The sequence below is a fragment of the Takifugu rubripes genome, chromosome 12, assembly GCF_901000725.2.
Source record: "Takifugu rubripes chromosome 12, fTakRub1.2, whole genome shotgun sequence".
Classification (NCBI taxonomy): Eukaryota; Metazoa; Chordata; class Actinopteri; order Tetraodontiformes; family Tetraodontidae; genus Takifugu; species Takifugu rubripes.
Genome location: NC_042296.1, coordinates 275,001 through 301,363, shown reverse-complemented (window position 1 = coordinate 301,363; position 26,363 = coordinate 275,001). Strand labels below are relative to the sequence as shown.

The 26,363-nt window shown below is 44.0% G+C and overlaps 1 protein-coding gene across 4 annotated transcripts in view; it reads right to left on the bottom strand.

Moving 5' to 3' along the window:
- The window catches only part of pvrl2l (PVR cell adhesion molecule related 2 like), a 194,229-nt gene that overhangs the window by 114,491 nt on the left and 53,375 nt on the right, over positions 1–26,363 (bottom strand). For all 4 annotated transcript variants that reach the window (XM_029845620.1, XM_029845621.1, XM_011619797.2 and 1 more), the window contains 2 exons: positions 17,237–17,349; positions 14,319–14,562 (listed from right to left, as the gene is read on the bottom strand). In XM_029845620.1, the coding sequence (XP_029701480.1) occupies positions 14,319–14,562; positions 17,237–17,349 (357 nt within the window). The remainder of the gene's footprint in view (positions 1–14,318; positions 14,563–17,236; positions 17,350–26,363) is intronic.

Genomic DNA, 26,363 nt, shown 5'->3' with positions numbered 1-26,363 from the left:
TGCAGATTATCCGTGCGTTTCAGTTCCATCAAGAAGTCCTTTTCTATCGCCATCGAAGCTAATGCTGAAAGTCGAGCCTACCCTGTCGTATTTCTGGCATAAGTTTTAATTCGCTTTAGGGCTGAGAATGTCCGTTCAACAGAAGCAGTAGACACGGGGATGGTCACCGCCAAACACAGTCTATCAGTCTTTTTAAGATTTCCCTATTTTTCTTCAGCTTTTCGTTGCGGAGCTCCGTTTCCCTGCGCACTTGCTCGCTCAGCTGTAGATCCACTCTGGTTTCCCCAAATGTTTTGGAAAGCACTGTTGCTTGTAAGTGTCCAGCAGTGCTTTGATGCCTCGTTGCTGCCTTGGTTAGGCAAGCCAAATTTACAAATCCAGTGTGGCTCCAAACACCACGTCGATCAGTGGCAAATAACAAGCACTCCCAGCAATACAATTTGCAGCGTTCCTCGGAGCCTGTGAGCCAGGAGTACCGCTCGTAGTTAGTGGACTGAAAGTGGTGGACAAATCCTTTTCCCGGTTGCGACAGGCTTGCTAGCTTCGGAGTTGCCCGACCTTGCTTAACGATGTCCAGCTTTTCTTAAAAAGTCTGTCTTAAAAATGGCTTTGACAGTAAATCTGCGACCAAATTCATTTCTTCTCCTACTTTAGCCATTGTGGGATGACAAAACAGCTATTAAATCAACACAACAATATCTTTGCTTGTGCAGCTCGCTACAGATGCAGTTTGCTAGCTCTGGCTCGTACACTCTCTGACTATCCAATCAAAGTGTGTGAATACGCTGACGTTTCCTACGCCTGCTAGAAGGCCTTGGGGTCGCCAACTCAAAATCTGATTGGTTGAAGCAACAGTTTGATTGACATTTTTTTTATGCTACAGGGCCCGCAGAACTGATTGTGAAGGCCTCCAGGCAGATTTATTTGACCCTGGCAACAAATAGTGGCTGAAATGTGATTGGTTAAATGCTTGAATATGAAAATACATGTCTGGAAGCAGCGCAACCAGGAGGCTAGCAATAAAAGGAAGTGGATAGACCATTTGGAATTATTTAATACATATTTTCCATATTTTCATATTCATGAATCACAGACTGATGTTAATTATATTTTGAAAATATAATTAACATCAGTCTGTGATTCAGATATTTTTAGGCCAGCAGAGAAGGCCGTGCAGGTCCTGACGGCCCACCGCTGCCAAGTGGTGAGTACTGGGTATGTCAAATTACCAAGCCGAACATATAGCACATCAGACATAGGAAGAGTTGCTTCAAATGTGGATGACCTAACTTTGCAAGTAAATGGTATTCTGAGAAGCTGGACATATACTTAATTTTGACTAAATATAGGCCTTTTGATTTATGCAGAAACACGAGCTATAACCCAGGTATTTATAAATTAAAATGAAACAGTTTGACCAAAACTATACATCTATTCATAAGGATTTTTTTTTTTTTTTACAACAAAGTAGCTGCATTTAGCCCAGAATAGCTTTACATATACTTAGACAAAAAATGTCCCATGTGGCTCAAAAATATTGCCAAAATAACTAAAGATGTGAAATGCATATCAAAGAAAGAATACAAGCATAAACCTCTGCTTTACAGGCAAGGAAGGCTTTAATGGATCTGCCAACGTTAACATAAGGAGTATCTCCTCTGATTCATTTCTAAAATGGTATCAGATTAAATCCACTGTGATCCCTCTCTTTGGTTCAAGACATCCTGCATACAGAGCAATTAAGGGTTAAAACACATGCCAACAGAGTTGAATAAACACTGGCACTTCCTGTGTGCAACATACCCACTCACTGAGAGATGACTGCTGTTGCTGAATTAGAGTAGGACTCACAAAGAACTGACCAATATTTACACAGAAAAATGGAAATATTCTGGAAAAGCTGTGACGAAGTAAATTTAATCAATTTACAATAACACAAATTTGATGGAAGTTGTCAAAATGCAAGGTACAGATTTGGTGGAGATGGGAGCCCTTTGTGGAGTTCTCCGATCATAAGTGACCCAGTTACATCAAAAGAGTCTGACCCAGAACCACATCCTATCTGGGTTGTGCTGCCATATGTTGCTTAACAATCTATTTGAAGCAATCCGTGCAAATAAAAGAACTCTTTGTTTAGTGATAACTCAGTGGAATGGTCTAACACTGTGGTTCTGTCAAATTTCAACTATATCTTGCCTCTGAAATTTGACATAAACAAAAATTCTTTGCATTTGGTTTTATCGAAATCTAGGGAAAATAAACTTTTAGCATTGTGGATGACAACACACCTTTATGCTAAACACCACCTGCTGATGTTAAAGCATAAACTATTAATATCACTCTAAATTATAAACATCCAGTGGAGGCCAAAAGTGTAAAAACACCTGACAGACCTGGAAATATAAAACATTTTGCCTCAAAAACATGATTTCACATGAGAAAAGTTGTGCTGAGAATCATCTAACACATCAACTGCCAGGGAGCCCCTTTCGCAATGGCCATGAAGCCTTCCTCAACCTCCCTTCGGCCAAGCAGATGATGTTTATGTTCTGCACCTGTACTTCTATAGGCAGAAACTCGTGAGGGACACATGATTAGGCAGACAGAGTTGGACAACAAATGCATTTATGACTGTATGGAAATTTACAAATTAGCACATTGGAACTATCCCATTCCCAAGAACTCCAAAACCAACTAAATGACTACCTCCCATTAGCAACATGTTAGTAAAAACATTTATTAACATTCTCCTCACAGTTCACATACAGAGCACAAAGGTCCACCAGGTACGCTGCGTAGGTGTAGTTATATACATGAGAATTCTGATCAATGGCTATTGTTTAACATTCAACACCATTGTGCCCTTGAAGGTCACCGTGAAGCTCAGGAACTCACTCTTTGAGGTGATATTGACCTTCCTGACAGGCAGTGCAGATAGTCTTTATTATATCCTCCCTCCACAATAATTGAAATGGTTGTAAAAACAACTAAAACAAACAAGGAGGGACAAATCTTAATCTCCATTTTTAATCCTGACAAATCTGAATGTGTACCAGATGTCTCAGTTGTGAGGGGTTTTAGTTCAAGATTCAATTAGATTCCACATCTGGGTCTAAAGTGCCTTGGTGCCCTCCGTGAAAAGCCACCTCAGTCACTAACAACATAAACAGATGAATGCAAGAGCAGAAGGGTTACCCTTTATATGATACCATTTTAAGTGCAAACAATTTCTACACTAAATCCTCCACTAAATCCAGTGACTGAAAACATGTCACCAGTGATGAATTTGAGATTTTACTTCTATTAAGATAGCCCAATATTTTGTCATCTTCTTCTTCTTCTTCTTATTATTATTATGACTAGTAATAGTAGCAAATTTCCCAATGTGCTGCATACATTAGCCAAAAATCAAAAGAGTAACAAGAATGTAAATACTAGGGCTGCATTATGACAACTGTTTTTTTTTTTTTTACCCAGCTAACCATTGCATAATTATGAACTCACCTTCAACAGCAGGTGAGGACATAGCACCACTTGCATATTTAGCGTTAGGCAACATGTCAGGCTTGTGAGCTGAATGCTCAAATGTGTGGGCTTTAGCCAAAATGACTGTAAACCTCCCCTCCCTGGGCTGCCACCTTATCGTGGTGGAGGGGTTTGCGTGTCCCAATGATCCTAGGAGCTCCGTTGTCTGGGGCTATATGCCCCTGGTAGGGCCACCCATGGCAAACAGGTCCTAGGTGAGGGACCAGACAAAGCGTAGCCCAGGACCCCCTAATGATGCTGAACAACATTGGTGCCAAGTTTCCCTTGCCCGGATGCGGGTCACCGGGGCCCCCTCCTGGAGCCAGGCCTGGGGGTGGGGCACGTTGGCGAGCGCCTGGTGGCCGGGCGCAGCCCGAAGAGGCAACATGGGACCCCCTTCCCGTGGGCTCACCACCTGCAGGAGGGGCCAAGGGGGTCGGGTGCATTGTGTTTTGGGTAGCAGCCGGAGGCAGGGACCTTGGCGGTCTGATTCCCGGCTGCACAAACTGGCTCTAGGGACATGGAATGTCACCTCTCTGGTGGGAAAGGAGCCTGAGTTGGTGCGCGAGGTTGAGAAGTTCCGACTAGATATAGTTGGCCTCACCTCGACGCACGGCAAGGGCTCTGGAACCAGTCTTCTTGAGAGGGGTTGGACTCTCTACCATTCTGGAGTTGCCGATGGTGAGAGGCGACGAGCAGGGGTGGCAATTCTGGTTGCTCCCCAGCTCAGTGCCTGTGTATTGGAGTTTACCCCGGTGGATGAGAGGGTAGCCTCCCTTCGCCTTCGGGTGGGGGGACGGATCCTGACTGTTGTTTGTGCCTATGGTCCAAACAGCAGTTCAGCGTATCCACCCTTTTTGGAGTCCTTAGAGGGAGTGCTGGAGAGTGCCCCTTCTGGGGGCTCCCTCGTCCTCCTGGGTGACTTCAATGCTCACGTTGGCAATGACAGTGTGACCTGGAGAGGTGTGATTGGGAAGAACGGCCCCCCTGATCTGAACCCGAGTGGTGTTTTGTTATTGGACTTCTGTGCTCGTCTCAGATTGTCCATAACGAACACCTTGTTCAGACATAAAGGCGTCCACATGTGCACTTGGCACCAGGACGCCTTAGGCCGCAGATCGATGATCGACTTTGTGGTTGTGTCATCGGATTTGCGGCCGCATGTTCTGGACACTCGGGTGAAGAGAGGGGCGGAGCTGTCAACTGATCACCACCTGGTGGTGAGTTGGCTCCGATGGTGGGGAAGTATGCCGGACAGACCTGGCAGGCCCAAACGTGTTGTGAGGGTCTGCTGGGAACGCCTGGCAGAGTCCCCTGTCAGAAGGAGCTTCAACTCACGCCTCCGGGAGAGCTTTGACCATGTCCCGGGGGAGGCGGGGGACATTGAGTCCGAGTGGACCGTGTTCCGTGCCTCCATTGTTGAGGCAGCTGACCGGTGCTGTGGCCGCAAGGTGGTTGGTGCCTGTCATGGCGGCAATGCCCGAACCCGCTGGTGGACACCAGCGGTGAGGGATGCCGTCAAGCTGAAGAAGGAGTCGTATCGGGCCTTACTGGCCTGTGGGACTCCTGAGGCAGCAGATGGGTACCGGCGTGCCAAGCGGAGTGCAGCTACGGCGGTTGCCGAGGCAAAGACTCGGGCATGGGAAGAGTTCGGTGAGGCCATGGAGAACGACTTTCGGACGGCCTCGAAAAGGTTCTGGACCACCATCCGGCATCTGAGGAGGGGGAAGCAGTGCACTGTCAACACTGTGTATAGTGGTGATGGTGTGCTGCTGACCTCAACTCGGGATGTTGTGGATCGGTGGAAGGAATACTTCGAGGACCTCCTCAATCCCACCAACACGCCTTCCAGTGAGGAAGTAGGGCCTGGGGACCTGGAGATGGGCTCTCGTATCTCCGGGGCTGAAGTTGCCGAGGTAGTTAAAAAACTCCTCGGTGGCAAGGCCCCGGGGGTGGATGAGATCCGCCCAGAGTCCCTTAAGGCTCTGGATGTTGTAGGGCTGTCGTGGTTGACTCGACTCTGCAACATCGCGTGGACATCGGGGGCAGTGCCGCTGGATTGGCAGACCGGGGTGGTAGTCCCTCTTTTTAAGAAGGGGGACCGGAGGGTGTGTTCCAACTATAGGGGGATCACACTCCTCAGCCTCCCTGTTAGGTCTATTCAGGGGTACTGGAGAGGAGGGTCCGCCGGATAGTCGAACCTCGGATTCAGGAGGAGCAATGTGGTTTTCGTCCTGGGCGTGGAACAGTGGACCAGCTCTACACCCTCCGCAGGGTCTTCGAGGGTGCATGGGAGTTTGCCCAACCAGTCCACATGTGTTTTGTGGACTTGGAGAAGGCATTCGACCGTGTCCCTCGGGGGGTCCTGTGGGGGTCCTCCGAGAGTATGGGGTGTCGGGCCCGCTGATACGGGCTGTCCGCTCCCTGTACGATCGGTGCCAGAGTTTGGTCCGAATTGCTGGCAGTAAGTCGAACTCGTTTCCGGTGAGGGTTGGCCTCCGCCAGGGCTGCCCTTTGTCACCGATTCTGTTCATAATTTTTATGGACAGAATTTCTAGGTGCAGTCATGGTGTTGAGGGGATCCGGTTTGGTGACCTCAGGATCGCGTCTCTGCTTTTTGCGGATGATGTGGTCCTGTTGGCTTCATCGGCCCGTGACCTCCAACTATCACTGGTTCGGTTCGCCGCCGCATGTGAAGCGGCTGGGATGAGAATCAGCACCTCCAAATCCGAGGCCATGGTTCTCGACCGGAAAAAGGTGGAGTGCCTTCTCCGGGTAAAGGAGGAGATCCTGCCCCAAGTGGAGGAGTTTAAGTACCTCGGGGTCTTGTTCACGAGTGAGGGAAGAATGGAGCAGGAGATCGACAGGCGGATCGGTGCGGCGTCCACAGTAATGCGGACTCTGCACCGGTCCGTTGTGGTGAAGAGAGAGCTGAGCCGAAAGGCGAAGCTCTCGATTTACCGGTCGATCTTCATTCCTACCCTCACCTATGGTCATGAGCTTTGGGTAATGACCGAAAGAACAAGATCACGGGTACAAGCGGCTGAAATGAGCTTCCTCCGTAGGGTGGCTGGGCTCTCCCTTAGAGATAGGGTGAGAAGCTCTGCCATCCGGGAGGAGCTCGGAGTAGAGTCGCTGCTCCTCCGCGTTGAGAGGAGCCAGATGGGGTGGCTTGGGCATCTAGTCAGGACGCCCCCTGGACGCCTCCCTGGTGAGGTGTTCAGGGCATGTCCCTCCGGTAGGAGACCCCCGGGGAGACCCAGGACATGTTGGAGAGACTATGTCTCTCGGCTGGCCTGGGAACGCCTGGGGATCCCTCCGGATGAGCTGGAGGAGGTAGCTGGGGAGAGGGAAGTCTGGACTTCTCTCCTTAGGCTGCTGCCCCCGCGACCCGATCCCGGATAAGCGGTAGAGAATGGATGGATGGATGGATGGACTGTAAACCTGGCTAAATACAATATTTGTACAAAAGTAGTTGCATGCAAGGGGGAAAACACCTTTAACTAAATGAAGCATTTGCTAGGAGCTCATGGAATAAAGCTGATGGATAATGGTGTGTTTGTATGCTTTGCAAGCCACTGTTTTTTTCTCATTAGATGTCATGGTGAGTAGACTTGTTTTGGTTGTAGTTATTGACTCTGCAAATATAAGTTAATGTCATTTCTGTGATTGTAAATAAAATGTATCTTTAAAGGAATGTGAACCGGGAAGTAGCCAAGGGATCCCCATTTACCATCGCCTAAAGAGGGCAAATACAGATGACTGCAGGAAAAAGTGGTTACCAAGTAGTTTAGGGAACAAAGCTGTAGCAGACGTTGCCTTAGCTAACTTCTAGTAAGCACTTATAATTGCAAAGTTTAGCTTCTGTTGAAGCATTACATGGAAAGTTCCTTTTAAGGCACTTAGCATTACTGTATGGATGGTGGTGTGCTGCTAGTGTGACATGCTTAAGGCTCTAAAGACAGGTGTTGAGAAGAGGCTTCCCTGATGTTACAAAATGACAGTGCTGTTACTCCCTCTTTTTATATATTGAAATTAATGAATATTTAAACATATTTTCACATCTTTGTTTACACCAATAATGCTAAATATCATTATCAGTATCGACAAAATGCTAATGATATGTATCCCTCGTAAATGCCAGCCAGATTGACATCACGTGAGAAATATTTTCTGGCTGGTTCGTGTGCTGATTGGACAACTTGATGAACCACTGCTTCTTACTTACACATGTATTTCTGCCCTCCTGGCTACACAATATCTAATACAATATAGAGTAATTGTCTAACATTTATTTTGTATGGTCCGTGTCTAAGATGATACATCATTCATTACCAGCTGACAGATACATGATTCACACCTCAATAAATGGTAATAAGATTAGTTGGCAGTGATGCTGTCAGCAATAAGTCAGAATACATTGGCTGTCAGGATTATGCATTCATTCTTTAATCATTTGTGATATCATTGTGGTGATGGTGGTTCAATACACAATAAAATGTAATCTTATTGGCTCCACAAGATATGGATGTAATAATGTCTAATTTGATTTGCAAGGATTCCATATCCAATAATCTAAGAATTTTTTCTTTTCTGACTGACTGTTATCTCTCCTAGAGAGCCAGGCTTTTCATCTCTAGGCAAAAGATGAGCCAAGGAGCTTTCCAGCAGGTATTTTCCCATCATTGCCCTGTTTTGTGCCAACAACAGCAATTTGGGAGGCTTAAACCGCATCCGTGTGCAACTCTGCCAGAATATCTTTATATGTCTTCCCTGCAATGCAGCCAACTTTTCTATCTCCCATGTGTTCTTTTGTTTGTGAGCTGCTTCCAGTGTGTAACAACTTGGCATGTACGGAAAATGAATTGGTTTCCTGTAGCATATCTATACAGTATCCGCTACTACTGGCATATACATTACAATGAGGCTAAAGCTTTACAAGTACACAAAAGGAAGGGATTCCTCTTCCAATTCTGTCTTTAGTACTACACATATCATGTCTCCCTGTTCCCCTCTGTGGCGTTTGTATGCGTCTTACAATGTGCCTCACTGCAAGGTATTTTTGGCCAATAACTGTTTTCATAGGACAACAGTATCTTCAAGGAGGAAGGAGAGCGTAAAAAGGGACAGAATAGACATCATGAATTGGAAATTGATTTTGTTTTTACATTTTTGAGATAACTTTTTATGAAAGTTACCTATATCTCTTGTTCTTTGATCTAGGGTATCATCTCTGACACTAAATAATAATTGAGAAATGATTGTGATCATACCGTATTTTCACGACCATAAGGTGCACTGTATTAAAAGGCGCAGTCTCAGTTACGGGTGCTATTTCTGTATTTAAAACATACATAAGGCACACCGTATTATTAGGCGCATGCTGAAACATACAGTAAAAAATGACAACATAAGTAAAACAGTGAGTTTCGACACATTTATTGAACAAAATATTCATTCTTCCGCCACAAAACCATCAAAGTTTTCATCTTCTGTATCTGAATTAAACAGCTGCACTATTTCAATGTCCAACATCCCGAATTCCTCTTCTTAATCATCTGAATCGGACTCACCGACCGGTTCCGGTTCAGCATTGATTTTGTGAAAGCTCTTACAATACATGAAGACGGTACCATAGCCCATGTGTCTACAATCCACCCACATATGGTGGCATAACTTGCCCACCGCTGCCTCATAGTCTTTGTGAAGGAGTGTTCGCCTTCCGTCATCCTGCGCTCTGTCCGTTTCCGTGGCAGCCGTGAACGACGGTGAACGACGACTTCTCGTGCCCCGTTATGCGTATCGCCACCGTGCCGGTCCCTTTTTCTCCACTTTGTGGGTCAAAGGGATGTTAAAAGTCAGAGGGCTCTCATCCATGTTGGTGATGTGGCTGGGCGCGGTTATCTATGTCGCGACAGTAGGTGCGGAAAATGGCCACCCTCTCCTGGTAATCCGCTGGCAGCCGCTGCACAACAGTTGTTCTTGTGCGTATGGAGAGATAAATCATAAAGCGAAAACACTAAGATTGCGCGATTGCCATTTTCAGCCACATATCCGATGGCCTGCAGTTTAAAGTAAGCCTCATTCATACGCGTCTCGCTTGACCGACGCCATTTTAGGGGATCCTTACGCGTAGGTGTGCCGCTAATCGATTGGCGGAGCATTTACCGTAGTGCACCCACCAAAGGCGCACAGCAGATTTTGGAACTCAGTCTACACACAAGGCGCACCGTCGATTTTTGAGAAAATCTCAGTGTTTTAGGTGCGCCTTATAGTCGTGAAAATACGGTAAATAAAATGTTGTTTTTCAGTACATTGTACATCTGGGCAAGAACTGACTGCCTGATGTCTGATACACATGGACGTCACTGAACGCTGTCTTCCTTTGTTTGCTCCTGGAGGAGCTAGTGACACCTTATCATCCAAATAGACTGCTACGCTCTCAGAATGCTGGTCTACTTGTGGTCCCCAAAGTCTCTAGGGCAGGGGTGTCAAACATTTGGCCCGCGGGCCGGATCCGGCCCGCCTGGGGGTTCGGTACGGCCCGAGGAATAAATCTGCATTATTAAAAAAAAAATCTTGAAAATGTGTGATTCGTATATTGTCCGCTAGGGGGCGCAGTATTTTAGTACAGCAACACTGCGGCGAAACTAGGAGATGGTAGCATTGAACATCTGTTCAGCGTCTGTTGGCGGCAATTGCATTATCCACTTTTCTCTTGGCCTCGCACCCTCATCAGCGAAATGTCTTTGTCAAAAAGGAGAAAAGTGGACACAGAGTGTCAGATTTTCAAGAAAAATGGACATATTCTTATATGTTCACGGAGGTGAATGGGAAACCTGTATGCCTAGTGTGCCAGCAGCAAGTTTCGGTGCTTAAAGAATACAATAATCGACGCCATTATGAAACTCAGCATGGTGAAAAATACAGCAGCTTGCATGGAGAACTGAGAAAACAGAAGGTAAATGAAATGATGGTGCATCTGAGGAAACAGCAATCTGTTTTCACCCGGAGTCAAGAAGCCAGTGATGCTGCGGTGAAAGCTAGCTACCTAATTGCGAGCCAAATAGCATTAGCCTCAAAGCCATATAGTGATGGCGAGTTAGTCAAAAATGGCATGCTGACGGCTCACAAAATTGTGTGTCCTGAGAAGCGACATGCTTTTGCCAATATTAGCTTGACAAGAAATACCGTGGCAGACAGGATTTCGGACCTATCGGCAGATTTGGACCACCAAATGAAACGCAAAGTGGAGTCATTTCTGGCATTTTCTGTTGCGATTGATGATAGTACTGATATTACAGACATCGCTCAACTGGCCATATTCATTCATGGAGTTGACAAGACTTTGACTGTCAGCGAGGAGTTTCTCGAGCTGGTGCCTATGACCGACACCACGACAGCTGAGGACATTTTCCGCTCCATAGTTGGAGCACTGGACAGAATCGGGGCGGACTGGTAACGCGCCGTAAGCCTGGCTACTGATGGTGCGCCGTCAATGATCGGTAAAAAGGCAGGCGTTGTGACAAAGTTCAGAGATAAAGTACAAGCCACAAATAGAGGGGGTAATTTTTGGACATTTCATTGTATTTTGCATCAGGAGGCATTATGCAGCCAATCGCTAAAAATGGATCACATCATGGAGGTGGTTGTCCGAACTGTTAATTTCATCCGAGCCAGAGGTCTCAATCATCGTCAGTTTGACAGCCTTCTCAGTGACTGCAACATTACCCATGGTGTGCTTTCCCACACGGAAGTACGATGGTTAAGCAGAGGTGCTGTGCTGAAGCGCTTCTTTGATTTACGTGGCAAAATTGGTCAATTCATGGAGAAAAAAAGTAAACCTGTTAAGGAATTACAGTGCCATCTGTGGCTGCAGGACCTTGCGTTTATGGTTGACATTACTGAGCACTTGAATAATCTCAACAAAATGTTGCAAGGATGCAAAAAAATCATAACACAGCATTATGACAGCATACGTGCATTCAAGCTAAAGCTCAGGTTATGGGAGACGCAGATAGCAAGTGGTGACACTGCTCATTTTCCCTGTTTAAAAGATATGTGCGCAGCAAGCGTTAATTTTGATTCACGGTTGTTGAGGGAGTTTGAGAAACGATTTCAGGTTTTTAGACAGAATTTGCAGTTTTTCGCTCACCATTCACAGTCAGAGCTTCTGATTTGCCCGTTGACATGCAACTTTGTCAATCAGACAAATTTGCCTCTGTGGGCTTAGACACATTTTACAAGTACCTCCTACCAGGCTATCCTACATTGACAGCACTGGCTGCAAAAATTAGATTAGATTGTTGTCAATGTTGTCCATGTTTGGGACTACCTATCTTTGTGAGCAGGTTTTCTCACTAATGAACATTAATAAAACGAAGCTACGCTCAAAGCTCACACATAAGCAGTTAAATGAGATTCTGAAATTAGCTGCTTCTCAGGACATGATGCCTAATATTGATGCACTTGCAGGGTAAACGATGCCAAGTTTCAGGGGCAAATACTAAGCAAGACAAGTAATTGCTGTGAAAGTTATTCACTTGTTCAAATTGCTTTCAAGATGTTGAAAAAACAGTGCTTTTAAGTTCCACAAGACTGTGACTAAATGTTTTGCAACATTGTTACTATCACTGTGATCAGTTGTATGCATCGCGCACTTAAATAAATGTTAAGACTTATTTAGTTACTAAGTAAAAGTGTTGTTAAAATTACTTTTTTAAGTTCTTAGGTTGTTCATAATGTATTTAGTAAAAGGAAAATTCATTTAATAAATATTTTTTTTATAATTGACTTCTTCTTTGCACTAATTATTAGTATTAGTGACTAATACAAAGAAAAAATTGTGCTTATTGTTAGTTCGATGTAATTTTGCAATGAGTTTACTGGCCCGGCCCGCTTGAGATCAGATTAAGCTGTATTCGGCCCCCAGACCAAAATGAGTTTGACACCCCTGCTCTAGTGGTAGAATGGGGGGCCGAGCATTCAGCCACCAGGCCCCCCTGCTGTGGAACCAGCTCCCTGTCCAGGTACGGGAGGCTGACTCCATCTGTACTTTTAAGATTAGACTTAAAACCTTCCTCTTAGAAAAAGCGTATTGTCACTAATTCTGTAGTTCCAGTTACTGTCCTAGACATACAAATGATCATACTGTACTTAGGGGGTCGTCTAATTATTAGATTAACATCTTAGTTATGCTGCTCTAGGCCAAGGCTGCTGGGGTCCACAAACATGATCACCTGACAGGTTCCTCCCCTTCCCTCAGTACCTCCTGCTAACAGGTAAAAAGCTTCTTACTCAGCCTTTAACCATTCCAAATATTAAAGAAAAGCTTCTGCTGTCTTTTTATGTCAACTTCAGTTCAAAGTGTCCAGAAACATGATCACCTGACAGGCATGGTCCCCTCCCCTCCCTTCCCCTCTCCTCTCGATTTTCTGCTTCTCCCCCCTTCTTCATCTACAGGTATCGCTGCCTTCATAGCTGTATGCTCACCTACTGACCTCCGACCCCGCTGACCCACCCAACCTGACTCTACCGCCAGCTTATTTTAATCAATATAATGCATCCCTATGTTCTACCTATTCTCTCTCACCTGTCCTCCTCCTGCCTTTATATTTCAGTTGCTGTTGAGTGTCTCTCATCTCTTAGAAGGCCAATGCCTGATTGGCCTGGCTGTGATCTGGTGATTGGCAGCCATTGCAGAATATTTCATTTCTGGCTTCAATATATATTATTGTAGGTGAATATTCTACAGGAGTATGGCTTTAGCATGGCAATGATCCTGCAATCATCCACCACTGTTTCTCTCCAAGGATATCCAGGCCTTTAGGAGTTCCAGAGCTCAGTGCACTCCTATTTCACAGAATGAACTAAACTTATTTGGCCGCTCCGCACATTTAGGGTGTCCCTCTAATCAAGTTTTTCTTAAAACTTATTTACAGCTTAACGACACTCAATTTCTCAACTTCACTGAGAATTCTTTGGTCTCCACCCAATTTCACACCACATCCGGAACAAACTCCAGACCTTTTATCTGCTTACATTCTCCACATGATCTTACATTATGTCTCTTACATTTTTCATGATCTTTCTATATTTTACATCATCTTAAGCAAACATGTGGTAAAATAGCCATTTGTCCACCCACCCATCTATGTAATACTATACTGTATTTTCCTCTCAGAATTGTAGGGGTAATATAATGTTTGCAATTTAATCCTATTTGTAGTCATCATGTCTAGTGGAGTAGACTCTAGTACAGCAGCATATACTGTATAAAATATGTAACTGAAGCTTGTTCAAACTTCCAAGTTTTGGTCATCCAGTGCTTTAAACTATATAAACGGTTTTAACAGTATAAACAATAACAGCAATAACAGAATGTTTCTAGCTTGATTGTTGAGTTATAATGTTTAACATCTTCTAATAGTTCAATAACAAAGTGATGACGCCTTTAGTGAAGAAGTTACTAATGAAAACTAAATAAAATTGATTTTATAGATCAAAGATTATTTACCTGAAAGAGAGACTTTGTCTATGCCTGTCTTGAATTTATTAAAGTAATATTTCATTCTAAATTATTCATAATGTAACAGGATGTTACCTCAGAAATACAAGACTCAAAAGTATTTTTTTTAATTTAAAAAAAAGCACAAATAGGGTTTTTGTTTGTGATTACACATAAATGACTGAACACATTTACCAAGAAGAATAGCAATTATGGCTAAAAACAAAAAGAAAATGATAAATACTTCTTTCAAATGCCAAGTATGGATCAGAAATAATCAACTCACCAAGCATGATGAGGGTAGTTGTCCCTTGCTCATTTCCAGATGGGTAAGTTGCATATTCGCATGTATAACGGCCAGCGTCAGACATTTTCAGGTTCGAAATCCTGATGGAAGGGTTCTCCAGGCTGTTATGGAGGAACACAACTCGATCCTTGAAGGACAAGTTGGGGAAACTCTGTCCATACATGGGGTGGAAAACAGCGATATTGTCTCTCTGGCCATCAGTGGGTTCCCAAATCCATGACACCTGAAAACAAGAGAATTTTTTTTTTTGTTTTGTTTTTTTAAACTTGATTTTTAACAAAGAAGCAGACTAGTTATTTCTGTGTGCAATGTGCACTTCCACTCATCAATACAGGCTATTTTCTGTCTAGTATCCTGATATTGTCTTTATCATTAGGGGATAAAGTTCATGAATACACATTTTGAAAAATAAGAAGAGATAAGATCAAAAGGATAATTTTGTGACTAAATGAGCTGATGAAATTATGTAATTAATTCAGTCTGAACATCGCATGAAAATGTGATTGACTATTAGTCAGACAGCAACTTCAATTTTCAAGAGAACACACTGGATAAACTAACCTGTTAAGCAAAATCCTCATCTTATTTCTGTTTGATGTACTTAGGTGAGAGCACACAGAACATTTTTGGTGGTAGTTGTCAGGTAATTCAAATTCAGATCACAAAGACCCCCCTTTTTTATTTATTTTGTTTTCAGTCCCATTAGGTTTTAGCCACATTAAACCACATCTGCATTAGCATCTTAGAGCGGAAGAAACCTCTGAGATGAGAAGTGAAACATCCTTAAGGTCTTTAATTTTGGTGTCCTCCAGTTCAAAAAATATAACAATGACTTGGTGAAAAATATTCCCTGTAGTGCTGTCACATATGAACTCATTATCAAGAACCTCCCAAAACATCCATCCTCTACCGCTTATCCGGGGTCGGGTCGCAGTGGCAGCAGCCTAAGCAGAGAGACCCAGCTTCCCTCTCCCCAGCTACTTCTTCCAGCTCGTCCGGGGGAATTCCCAGGCATTCCCAGACCAGTCAAGAGACATAGTCTCTCCAACATGTCCTTGGTCTTCCTGGGGGCCTCCTACCGGAGGGACATGCCCTGAACACCTCACCAGGGAGGCGTCCAGGGGGCATCCTAACTAGATGCCCAAGCCACCTCATCTGGCTCCTCTCAATGCAGAGGAGCAGCGGCTCTACTCTGAGCTCCTCCCGGATGGCGGAGCTTCTCACCCTATCTCTAAGGGAGAGCCCAGCCACCCAACGGATGAAGCACATTTCGGCTGCTTGTACCCGTGATCTTGTTCTTTCGGTCATTACCCAAAGCTCATGACCATAGGTGAGGGTAGGAACGAAGATTGATCGGTGCAGAGTCCGAATTACTGCGGACGCCGATCTTTTTGAAGCCGTCCGGAAGTCGTTCTCCATGGCCTCACCGAACTCTTCCCATGCCCAGGTCTTTGCCTCGGCAACCACCGTAGCTGCACTCCGCTTGGCCTGCCGGTACCTATCTGGTGCCTCAGGAGTCCCACAGGCCAATAAGGCCCGATATGACGGCATCCCTCACCGCTGATGTCCACCAGTGGGTTCGGGCATTGCCGCCACGACAGGCACCAACCACATTGCGGCCACAGCACCGGTCAGCTGCCTCAACAATGGAGGCACGAAACATGGTCCACTCAGACTCAATGTCCCCCGCCTCCCCCGGGACAGGGTCAAAGCTCTCCCGGAGGTGTGAGTTGAAGCTCCTTCTGACAGGAGACTCTCACAATATGTTTGGGTCTGCTGGGTCTGTCCGGCATCCTTCCCCACCATCGGAGCCAACTCACCACCAGGTGGTGATCAGTTGACAGCTCTGCCCCTCTCTTGGCCGCAATTCCGATGACACGACCACAAAGTCGATCATCGATCCGCGGCCTAAGGCGTCCTGGTGCCAAGTGCACATGTGGACGCCTTTATGCCTGAAAAAGGTGTTTGTTATGGATAATCTGAGACGAGCACAGAAGTCCAATAACAAAACACCACTCGGGTTCAGATCAAGGGGGGCCGTTCTTCCCAATCACACCTCTCCACCTCTGGGCAAACGCTTCTTGGACACAGGCCAGGAACAGCTCATCTGCTGTTGGGTCGCCTGGGTGAGTGAGTCTGGAATGCACGTGAACCCAGGCACTATCACTGATGATGTGCCCGAGAAGGTGCTTCATAAGATGTGAAATGGAATTTGATTGTGGAATGTAAATTGTATACAAAAGGAGGAAATTGAAATGGTATTCTATTGTGAAATGTAAATTGAGAGCAAAAGGAAGGGTGTGATGGAGACTGGGAGAGCAGACGGAGTCCATTTGGTTCCTCATTCATTTACATGGAAACAAAGGTTGAAGGAAGACCAGCGTCAAAGGACTGAGGGGGGGACATCCTCAGTCATTCAACTTCTTGCGCCAGCCGGAACACCCGCTGTGAAGGCACCAAACTCCTGAGGTGCATACAGTGCACACCTACTGTGTTGGCGTCCTGTGTCCTGTGCATGCAGCAAACACATGCTGTGAAGACGTCTGCACCTCAGGGGCGGGCCTTCAACTATATAAGATCAGAACTGTATACATTGAGCAGGGATCTCTCCGCACGCTTCCGTGTGTGTATCCTGACCGACTGACTGGATTAAAACCATCTCCTACGCAGTAACTTAGATTAATAGTTTTTCTTCTCCAAACGGCTAAAAAGTCCGCGACAGATGCATCTAAAAACTTTAATATGACCATCATAGGGTATGTAAACAGTTTGAAACAAGCAGACACAGAGAGTACAGGACCTAAGGCTTCGGGACATTATTCCTGTGAATTTTCCCAATCAGAAAACCACAAACTGACATTTCTAGGTGACACAGTTATAAAACACTGTCTTTGTACCTGTGTAAGTTTAGTTCGGCCACCTCCATCAATAAACTGGCAACGCAGGTCAACAGACTCTGTGGGATACGCCTCCAGCTCCTCCTCAACTCGCACCTTTTGTCCGACAATACCTGCAAAACCAAGAAAGAAGGGTGATATAAGCATAATCTGAAGTTCAGTTGTATTTGAATTATGTTAAAATGTTTCTGTTAAACCTAAAAGAGCCAGTTCAAGGCTAAACGAGCACTCAGTAAGAGGAGATTAGGAGAAATTTACATTAAAAAAAACTGCAAATGACTAATGTGAATGAGGATTTATTCATTTCAGTAAAATCCTTTGGGGAATCATGTAATTTCATGCATTTGGATTCATTAAACATAATAAAGAAAATGAAGGAAATGGGTAAAGACAGAAGCTAAGTACATTCACAGAGGTGTTCTATAATCAAAATCTTCAGATGCATGTTATAGGCCAACTCACTGTAGTTTCATTCAAAGTACAATTAATATACTGTAAGTAGGATTCACTATTACTAAAGTCATTTTCAGACTTTATATTTGAGGAATATATGAAATGCATCAAAGAAAAACTTCTGAATCAAAGTACTGAAGCCCCAAAGAACATATCTCAACCAATTCTATCAGAATTTAAACTGAAAATAAACCCTTTGGAAGTTGCTTGTGCTACTTTAACACAAGAACACATCCTGAGAGGTCAGAGAAACCAAATGACATTAATGAGAAAGTCATTTAAGATAGAAAAGACTTAACATTGAACACCAAAACGAATGAGGCAGATGTTTAGTTAATCAGTAAAGATAAATCATCAAATAAATACAATTATTCATTTCAAGTATGGAGCTCTCAATGCTAATTAAGAACAGGTCATGGCTCTGGATTTACAGTTCCCAGTGGTTAAACTCCACAAGGCTCCTTACGGCCATGCTAATTTCAATTTTATAGATAAAAGACATCTCAACTCAAAAAACTGAACCTGCTACTTGAACCGGATAAAAATACCACAGTGCCATATGCCCCATTTATCATATAAATTAAAAATCATGAAAAGCTCTGGAAAAAAAAAACAGGCCCTCCTATAGCATAATACACCGTGACCAATCAGGAGTCACTAAGGCCAACAAAACTTGGAGACTTATAAATTTTAGCGGCTACTTTATTATTAAAAATCAGGAAACTACTATTGTCTCCTGAGGTGCAATGAAAGGATTTTATAAAGTGGACATTTCTGTTTGCTCTTCTCCACAAATTCAGATTTTTACCTTTTCTTCAAAATTCACAAGCCTCACTTTCTAAGACATTCATAAATTCACTTCGGTCCCTCTCAGCTTACACATTCATTTGGTTTAAATCTAATTTGTTATCAATTAACTGCTAATTCCATCCTTTGGCATTAATACTGCCAAAGGGTGGCAGTTGGACAGTGCCCGCCCGCCTGGCGGCGGAGCTCTGGAGGCGGATGAGATCCGCCCAGGGTGTCTTAAGGCGCTGGATGTTGTAGGGCTGTCCTGGTTTACACGCCTCTGCAACATTGCGAAGACATCGGGGGCAGTGCCCCTGGACTGGCAGACTGGGATGGTGGTCCCTATTTTTAAGAGTGGGGACCAGAGGGTGTGTTCCAACTATAGGGGGATGACACTCCTCGGCCTCCCTGGGAAAGTCTATGCCAGGGTGCTGGAAAAGAGGATTAGATCGATCGTCGAACCTCTGATCGAGGAGTAACAATGTGGGTTTCGGCCTGGTCGTGGAACCACGGATCAGCTCTTTACCCTTGCTGGGGAGTTGGGAGTTTGGAGTTTCCCTACTGGTCCACATGTGCTTTGTGGACTTGGAAAAGGCCTATGACCGGGTCCCCAGGAGCATCCTGTGGGGGGTGCTCCGGGAGTATGGGGTGGATGGTCCCTTGATAAGGGCCGTCCAGTCCCTCTACCGAAGGAGCAGGAGCTTGGTCCCGATAGCCGGTTGTAAGTCGGACTCATTCCCAGTGAGGGTTGGACAGGGCTGTCCCTTGCCACCAGTTCTGTTCATAACTTTTATTGACAGAATTTCTAGGTGCAGCCGGGGAGTGGAGGGTGTCGAGTTCGGTAGGTGGAAGATCTCGTCGCTGCTTTTTGCAGATGACGTAGTTCTTCTGGCACCATCGAGCAAGGAACTCCAACACATGCTGGGGCGGTTCACGACCGAGTGTGAAGCAGCATGGATGCGGATCAGCACCTCCAAGTCAGAGTCCATGGTCCTCGCTCGGAAAAAGGTAGAGTGCCTTCTCCGGGTCGGGGAGGAGGTCCTGCCTCAGGTGGAGGAGTTTAAGTATCTTGGGATCTTGTTCACGAGGGATGGTAGGATGGAACATGAGATTGACAGGCGGATTAGAGCGGCGTCAGCAGTGATGCGGGCACTTAACCAATCTGTCATGGTAAAGAAGGAGGGCTGAGCCGGAAGGCGAAGCTCACGATTTACCGGTCAATCTACGTCCCAATCCTCACCTATGGCCATCAACGTTGGGTGATGACCAAAAGAATGAGATCGCGGATACAAGCGGCCGAAATGAGTTTTCTCCGCAGGGTGGCCGGGCTCAACCTTAGAGACAGGGTGAGAAGCCCGGACATCTGGGAGGAGCTTGGAGTAGAACCGCTGCTTCTCCACATCAAGAGGAGTCATCTGGGGTGGCTCGGACATCTGGCCAGGATGCCTTTTAGAGGTGTTCCGGACATGTCCCACCGAGAGGAGGCCTCGTGGCCAGCCCAGGACTAGGTGGAGGGATTACATCTCTCGCCTGGCTTGGGAGCGGCTGGGGTCCCCCGGGGGAACTCAAGCAGACTAGTTATGCTGATTCTTGTGTAGTTTTTCTGCCCCCCCCCCCTCTATTTATTTACAGGTATCGCCGTCTTTGGAGCTGCGTAATGACCTCCGGCCCCGCTGAAGTGATTGTATATCATATTTTTGTGTGTGTTTCTGTGCTCTGTGCCTCTCCTCTCCCTCTCCTCTCCTCTACCCCTCTCCTCTCCTCTACCCTCTCCTCTCCTCTCCATTCTATCCTCTACCTGTCCTCTCCCTTCTCCTCTCTCTTTACCCAGCCGGCCATCAGCAGGAGGGTCCCCCTACATGAGCCTGGTCCTGCTCAAGGTTTCTTCCTGTCAAAGGGGAGTTTTTCCTTGCCACTGTTGCTTGTCTGGGGTCAGGCCCTGGGATTCTGGAAAGCGCCTTGAAACAATTTTGATTGTATAAGACGCTATATAAATAAAGATTGATTTGATTTGATTTGATTTGATTTGAACTGATGGAAGTGGCCGGGGAGAGGGCTGTCTGGGCATCCCTCCTGAAGCTTTTGCCCCCGCGACCCGGATTTGGATAAGCGAGAGAAAACGAGATGAGACGAGACAAATTATGGGAAAGGATTTGCACAAAAAATATGCTGATAGGCTCATTTTCATAAAATGTAGTCATTAGAAAATTTGGAGTCTTTGTAGCTATGAATGAAAAGAAATACATTTATTTTCTCAGAATTATTGACTGAATAAATAATTCTATTTCATGAAAGTAACAAAAAAGCAACAGAGGGAGGATCACACAAATCAGAAAAGGGAATATGTAATCCTTTATTAATCTATGTGAAGTCCAGCAGCTCCGCAGTGCCTCCATTGGTAGCCATGTTGTAATTCTAGTGACCTTTTGAGTTTATACTGTTTTGATTTAATTATCCCACCTCTGAGTTTAACAAAATTCCTTTTCCCAGCAGCACTCTCCACTTCTGTTGCCATTTTACCTTTCCCGGTTCCTTCTTTTACTGATATTCAGCTCCCTCTTCCACAAACCACATATGAATCCCATATTGATCCAGCACACCATGAGCCAACCCTCTGCCTTCCCAACCAGAGTCTGTTCTTGCAATGATAAAAATATGTTCTGTGACAAGGTCCCTTGCTGTTTCTGTTACAGGGCCCCTTAGGTTGTTGCATAAGAAAATAGAGGATAAAAGTCTGTTAAATGCTAGTTTGCTCTGGGTGATTGCAATAAGCCAGGGATTGGCTGGAACAATATATTACATACCACACTGTAGAGCTAAAAGAACAGCAAGTGTGCAAGTCAGTGGATAAAGACGGTGTGAGAGACAAAGAGGAAGAGAAAGCATTGTTTGGGTAATACATGCATTTATATGTCAGCTCAAGATGATTAGTGAATGAAGGCACTGGAGTACACTGGCTAAGAGAGCTTAATGCACAGCAGATTAAACTGTCTCAAAGCACTACTGTAAAGCCACACAAACATCAAGTTTACAAAACAGCTCTCAACCAAAATAACATCCAAAAACATGCAAGATGCTCACAATGTCAAGATCTACACACTGAAATTAGTATATGATGTGAAGAAGTTGGATAAACTGCACAGGTAATCCAGCTGCCATTGCATATACCACCCAAGCTGTGAGGTCAAAAGTATTGTGTTGGGGTGAGAGGTACGGATTGAAAATCATTATTAAATTACTGAAATATGATGTAAAAATGAAGACAATCAACCAAGACTGGAGTTTGAAGAGCTATATAGAGCTAAAATATATAAATGTATACAAATGATAGGAAAAAGATAGAATTGTAAAGGAAACTGAAGGCAAAAAAGCTGGAGGAAAGAAACTCCAGAAAAATGATTTCCAACAGAAAATGACCTAGACAGAGTCTCAAAGCAGACATTGACAGAAACTGGAGGCAGCAAATCGAAAGGGTGAGACTGGAGGAGGAATAGAAGAGGAAAAGATCTGGAGAGAAGTGTGAAGAAAGAAACGGGGCCACATGAGTTTGAAGAGGTCCAGAGAGGTGTGAGCAAACATGCTAAAAAGAGCAGATTACACATCAGAGGTTGTTCATTTCCATAGCTTCCAGAGCAAGAGAAGCCTGCAGGCTCTGAGATGACTGGTTCAGTTACAGGCTGAGAAGAAAGGATAAATAAAGTCAGGCTGCAGTCAGCCTGCTTGCAGAAATGCTGTCACTTGTCACCCCTGGGGGGAAGGAGGGGGGGAGGGGTTTCTACAGACTCTACGAGCTAAATTAAACCATTAGAGTCTATTGTCGTTGAAAGTTAATTGTACTTAAAGAAATTAATTATGCCAGTTTTCTGCAATCCAAATCTGATTTCAAAATTGCAACAAAAATAAAATACGAGAGAAATGAATGGTTAAGTTGATTGGGACTCAATTATTATGACATAACAAATGTTTAATACAATTATTTTTTTTAATTTTTACATAAAGCTTCTGTCATAGAATGTTGAAATCTTTAGAGCTGGTTGATACAGTTTCTAAAACATCAGGTAAAAACAACTGCAACACAACCTAAAATAAATTTTAATAGATGGCAAATGGATGTTTTTTGTTTGCTTTTTGTTATTCACACAGCATGTGTCCTAACAGCAATGGTAAGACTAAACTCGTGTGAGTGCATCTTAAGAGTAATTGAATATAAATTAGGGTCACTGCAGGAAATGAAGTGGGCTGAAAACATAAATTACTTTAAATTCAGAGTGCTAAATACACAGTCCATATCTCCATATCTGTTACAACACATCTGCTGTAACATATGGCACCAACACTATTCCAAGTTTTTAAATAAAATGTAGCCTAATATATGTTTACATGCCTTTGTGTAATGTAGATTGTTAATAGGATATATGGTGTAGATGTTTTGCAGTGCTTGGCTGACCAGCTTCAATTGCCCTGCACATCAAGGAACTGGAGTTCTGCTAATTGACAAATGACACCACCCTAATTATGGCATTTAATGTTTCCATCACAGCGCTGAATAGCACCTCGTCTTAAAACCTACCTCTTTGAAAAAGCTTATTGTTACTAATTCTGCAGTTTGAGAACTGAAGAAGCCTTCTGGATAGAAGGCAAAACGTCTTCAACAGAAGAAACCCAGTCCAGTTGACATAGAAAACTACCTTGGATACAATGACCTGGATGATTGAGAATCTACACAGACATAATTCTGCAGTTCCAGTTACTATCATAGACAGACAAACTATCATACTTAGGGGGTCGTCTAATCATTAGGTTAACATCTTAGCTATGCTGTTATAGGCCAAGGCTGCCGGGGTCCAGAAACATGATCACCTGACAGGCCTCTGTCACCCCACTGGGTCATGGTCTCGTCTCCTCTCCTCTCCTCTCCTCTCCTCTCCTCTCCTCTCCTCTCCTCTCCTCTCCTCTCCTCTCCTCTCCTCCTCGACTAGTTATGCTGATTCTTGTGTAGTTTTTCTACTCCCCCCCCCCCCTTCTGTATTCATTTACAGGTACCGCCACCTTCGGAGCTGCGTGATGACCTCCGGCCCCGCTGACCCACTCGGCTGGCGGCTTGCATAAATAGTGTATTTTTGTATGTGTTTCTGTGCTCTGTGCCTCCCCTCCCCTCTTCTCTCCATTCTATCCTCTACCTGTCCTCCCCCCTCTCCTCTCTCTCTACCCAGCCGGCCATCAGCAGGAGGGTCCCCCTACAGGAGCCTGGTCCTGCTCAAGTTTTCTTCCTGTTAAAGGGAAGTTTTTCCTTGCCACTATTGCTTGTTGGGGGTTAGGCCCTGGGATTCTGGAAAGCGCCTTGAAACAATTTTGATTGTATAAGACGCTATATAAATAAAGATTGATTTGATTTTGATTTGATTCTGTCCAAAGGCCTGGAAAGGTTTGATCAGCATCAGGCTATTGTTTCTCTCAGACATCAGGCTAGAAAGGTACAGAGTGCAAAAGATCATAATACAAAAATTGAGACAACGAAATGATCCTGTCGCAGATGGATTCAAACTCAACTATTTTAAATGTCTCAAGGCCAATAGATATTTGACAGAGACCTTATCATTATCAATATCATGTACTAACGTTATGCATTAATACTAGCATTAAGAATAGAAATGCCCACAAAATCATTTTTCAATACACAAAATGAAAGCTTAACAATAATATTAATTCAATTCTGCAATTACCTCGTGAATCTGTGCATACCTTTAAGAAAGTAGATTATGCAAAGCAATGTTGAAAACTGCTAATACAGCACTTTTGCACATCATTCTATTTTTTTTAACAGAAAGAAAATGTATGTGCGTGTGTGTGCGCGCGCGTGCATGTATTCAAAGGGTGCTTACAACATTTAATATCTTTTTTTAACAACAAAATTTCATCATATCAAAATGTATTATCTTTCCAAAGGGACCCAATGAAGTGCTTTAGGAAACATCCAAATAGGACATCAATGGCAGTAAACATGAATAGTAATATTTCAAAAGTTATCCTGACGAATACAAAATGACTGCACAATTAAGTATTAGAAATGCGCTGAAGAAAAACAACACTTTTTTTATTTCCTGGTTTGTCTTTGTAGGAAATATGCAGCAAGCTAAAACAAATCCAAAGAACAAGTGTCTGGGTGAATTATTGGTGGTTTCAGTCTGGGGGCTTCTCTTACAATGAAGGATTATGGAGCTAACAGAAAATATTTTATGAGTAGAATCCAGGAGAGTACTGTTAGCTGGGACATGGCCTAACAAGAGAGGAAACAAAGAGGCCGTGCTGGTATCACATAGTCTCAAGATAGCTTTGTTTTAAACCACAACCACAAAGGTTAAACCACAAAGGAAAAACAGCCTTTCCTCCTGTAACTGCAAAGAGAAGCCCCAGTTGATGGTTTTCTATGTGGGAAAGACCAACTCAACAAACAATGGGAAGTTAGCTCTTGTTTAATAGCTCTAAGATTTATTTCATTTACTTTGCAAATCTTCTAATTACATTGGTAGATTTGAATTTGCTGTTTATGCTCTGTGACAAACGAAGAGTGAGTCGAAGAGTAAGAGATGGCTGATGAATACAGAATTCCACTAATACAACTACAGCCACCCCGTGGGGTTGAATTCATAAACTGGGAATAGCATTACACGTGCAGCCAGATCAACAGCAACTGTAGAAGTCATATTGCAACAAAGAACCATCAACCTGCTGAGCATGCAGCCTTCAAACTGATAGTGCTTTCCTACATTGTGGTGGGCACACGGGTCTACCTCTGACCCAGGAGGATGATGAGTTGGGTTCCCCGTCCTTATGTTTTTGGTGGACTTTGAGTAGGCATTCATTCTGGTTTTGACACTCATAACGATAACTGACAGAAAACATCTTTCTATAGGCTCTGCTCTGCCCAAGCTACTTCCAGGAGTCATATCACCAGCATAGCTTCCTCCGCATTTGCCACAAATATACTGGGGTCTGTGCACTCCTGTATCAACCGGTGAAGGAATGTCGTTGCTAGCTTGGCAGAGTAGTTGTCAAACCAAATGAAATGTCTACCTCTTTATTATTATGCCCCAGTCTTTCATCTTTCTGATTTTTCAATGTTATTTTTGGCCTTCACTGCCCACAAGCTCATCCATGTTTGTATATTATTAATGTCTTTGCAGGCAGTGATCATTGATATAATTGATTATCCATTTATCTTGGATTATTATATATATACATCTCTTTATTTATATATTTTCTATTCTTTTTTAAAAATCTGCGTGCTTTTGCTGCTGTTGCACTGTAAATTTCCCCGTGTCGGACAAATAAAGGAATCTGAACCTGAATATCACCCGTCAATTTTAACTTGATGTTAAAGGCATGCATGCGTGTGTGTGTGCATGTGTGCTTGTGTGTGTGTGTCTGTGCCTGTGTGTGTCTGTGTGGGCCTGTGTGTGTTTGTCCTTAATATTTGAATTCAATATTAATGTTATGAATATTATGGATTTCTTCATGTCTACAGCTATTTTATACAATCATACAAACCCTTTTCCCTACTTATAAATATTTTTAAAGTGTCAGATTCAGTGCAACAATGCGCTATATGCATTGCTTTATTATGAATATGACATCAACTGTTTCATATATAAATATTTTTACTATAATGTGAGACATTCGCTGCTCACGCTGTGGCTGACAGGTACAGTAAACTGCTCACATTGTATGTTCTATTTTTCATCACATTCTACAGTCACAGGCTAGGGTTACAAAAAATCGAATTCACTTTTCATTTCAACCTTGCACAGAATAAAACACTGTACATGTCAATAAAGACATACACATGTCTTTCAGAATGATGGTGAAGGGGTGGATCTACAGCACT